The sequence below is a fragment of the Nestor notabilis genome, unplaced genomic scaffold (assembly GCF_000696875.1).
Source record: "Nestor notabilis isolate BGI_N333 unplaced genomic scaffold, ASM69687v1 scaffold2630, whole genome shotgun sequence".
Lineage (NCBI taxonomy): Eukaryota > Metazoa > Chordata > Aves > Psittaciformes > Psittacidae > Nestor > Nestor notabilis.
The window spans coordinates 1532-4324 of record NW_009910444.1 but is presented as its reverse complement, the minus strand read 5'-3'; the positions used below and the strand labels follow the sequence as shown (position 1 = coordinate 4324).

At 49.4% G+C, this 2793-nt stretch overlaps 1 protein-coding gene across 1 annotated transcript in view; it reads right to left on the bottom strand.

Moving 5' to 3' along the window:
- Window positions 1–2711: 2711 nt before the first annotated feature.
- LOC104402177 (feather beta keratin) overlaps window positions 2712–2793 on the bottom strand; it is a 365-nt gene continuing 283 nt past the window's right edge. The window contains exon 2 of the mRNA XM_010009988.1: window positions 2712–2793. This exon is cut by the window's right edge and continues 9 nt beyond it. Within this exon, the coding sequence (XP_010008290.1) occupies window positions 2712–2793 (82 nt within the window).

Sequence of the window (2793 nt, the reverse complement as noted above, 5' to 3'; positions counted from 1 at the left end):
TGGTACTCTCAGATACCAAAACACTTCCAGGGGAAATGACATGTCAGCACAGACAGATGATGCAGCCAGTGATGACGAGTGCCCCACTTTGCCAGATGAAGCCATCCCCTTGCTCTCTAGGGCCTCACTTTAAGGATTCTCATGTTGAGCAGGGCATGTTTTCTGGCTACCCTAAAATACAAGGCCAGAATTAGAGAGAATTTTCTGTGACAGGAGTCACCACACCCATTGAACAACCTAATACTTAACTCTGTCCAAGTGAGGATAGCCTCCAGCAGCTTCCAATCAACAGGAGAAGGATGTTTGAAAAGCAGAAATACTTCTCTCCAACATACTATTTCCACTCCCACCCTAACCCCATAGCACCAAAGGTCTGTGCTGGGGCTTCCAAACTGTTCCTTCTTCATGCTCAAGGCTACCAAACATTTCTTCTTTGAGCCTACACTCTAACTCAATGACAGGCACTGCAAGAAGCTTGGAAAGCTTTCTATGAGACATCAGAACTTATAACAAATACTAGTCTAGGAACATATGCAGGAACACGCTGGACACAAGTAGACATCAGGATCTCTGTTTCCTCTTCCCAGCCACCTCAGCGCACTCAGACATGCAGTTTCCCACTGATCTGTGGTAGTCTCACTGTCAGTGCCCACAGTGAGGATCTGCTCAAAGACTCCAGTGCCCTGCTGCACCCTGCTCTCTCTGATTACATGCAGTTGATGTTGCCTTCCCTCCCTGGTATGATCTTTTCAGCCCACCTTGCTTCTGCTGTCAGCTCAGCATGGCTCATGAGTGTTGGCAGACAATGCATTCCCTGAGGGAATGAACAGAAGGGCATGGGGTTTTTGCTGACAGTGGCTGTGATTCAGAAAAGACAGGGCTTTAGCTCCAGGGAAAGGCAGTGTATGGGTTCCCACAGCGTATGTGACAGTACAGGAGGTCCCCCTCACTCTACCTGAAATAGGAGTTCTGGGGCATGTGGCAAATATCACCAGTGGAGGACTAGAGGATAAGGCATGAAGGGACAGGCAGCTTGTCCTCTCCTATATCACCAGCTACATGCTGACTCCACACATGTGCAAGGTTACTTCCCACCCTGATGTCTGTGGGCTTGCAATTGAGGGCAGAAAGGCAGGAAGACATGATGGCTGCATCCTGGAGGGTTTGTTTTTTCCATCCTCTGGTGTTCAACGGCAAGGGATGGAGAAAGACTTGATAAATGCCCTCAACTGAGTGTCATGGGGCATGGGGCATGTAGGCTCCCAAGCTGTGGCTGTGATGCTATGCAAACATTCCTAAAGTACTTCTGAAATGGGCCGGGGGGGACATACGGAAACTGGGGGCAGAAGGGAAGGCTTACATCTCCTTGGGGATCTGTCACACATGTCTTGGAGCCATGGAAGGCGTTGCAGCCTTCCACGCAGATGAGAGACACAAGTCAGATGATCAGGACAGACGGATGTGGTGGCTTTGGGTGTCTTTGCCACATGCAAAGGACAGTGCCCTCTAGCTGACTATTTCAGTGAGACACCTACTCTCACCCTCGGATGCAAGTCCACCACATCCTTTCAGCCTGTTTGGGATCACATTTGCTAATGCCGAATACTATTGTACTCTGGGCTGCTTTAGACGAAGTATTTCCAGCAGGTTGAGAAAGCTGATACTTCCCCTTCCCTCAGCATTCATGAGACCACACCAGGAGTTCCATGTACAGTTCTGGGCTCCTCAGTGTAAGAGAGACATGGACACACTGAAAGGGAGTCAAATGAAAGTCCTTGATGAATGAAAATTAAATTTAAAAGATTATTAAGGGACTGGAGTATCATACATATGAGGAAAAACTGATAGCTGGGAGGAGCAGGCTCTCAGGGATGGCACTCATTCATCTACTGAAATACCTAAGGGTAAGGTTCAAGGAGGAAGGAGTTGGGCTCTTTTCAGTGAGGGCATTGAAAGGACCAAAGACAATGGGCAAGAATGAAACACAGAAAGCTCTGTCTGAATGTCAGGAAACACTTTTTCATTGTGAGTGTCATTGAGCACTGGAACAGGCTGCCAAGGGAGATTATGAGTTTATATCCTTGAAGGTAACAAAAAGCAATTTGGACCAAGAACAACTGGCTATAGGTTGAACTCACTGAACAGCAGATTGGACCAGGCAAACTCCAAAAGCCGCTTCCAACCTATATCACTCAGTGATTCTGTGATTTCCCATTTAACTGCTTGGCTGGGCATCCCAGGAGGGAAGGAACATGAGGAGACTCAAGCTACAATGCAGCATAAACTTTAATGAGCAAAAAGAGAGAAACAAAGCAGTGCATCCTGGAAGGGACACTGTCCAGGCTGCTACAAGGGCACCTGACACTCAGGCACCTTTTCACAGCAACAGGACACGTCTTCATCTCACACACACAGGGAGAGAGTGGTGGTCAGACACCCTCCCCGTTTGCTTTGGGATGAATCCATGGCACAGGACAGCAGGAGGCAACAGGGACTCATGACGCGGAGAGGAAAGCAGGAGAAGAAGAAGACATCAGCTGGGCATGTTTCCAGACAGCACAGGCTGGCACCTTGCTTCTATTCCTCCCTTGCAGGAGGGAACAAGGGTGCTCAACCAATCTGGGAAGCCTGGCCAGCAGCAATGTCCTCAGTCCAGCACCTGGCTGTGGTCTTCCTGGTCGATGCACTCACTGGAGACATCCATCCTGGCTTTAGCAGGGCAGGCTCCTTCTGCCGCAGTAGCGGCCACCAAGGCCAGAAAGGCCGAAGCCCCCGGAGTTGATGGGCACTCCC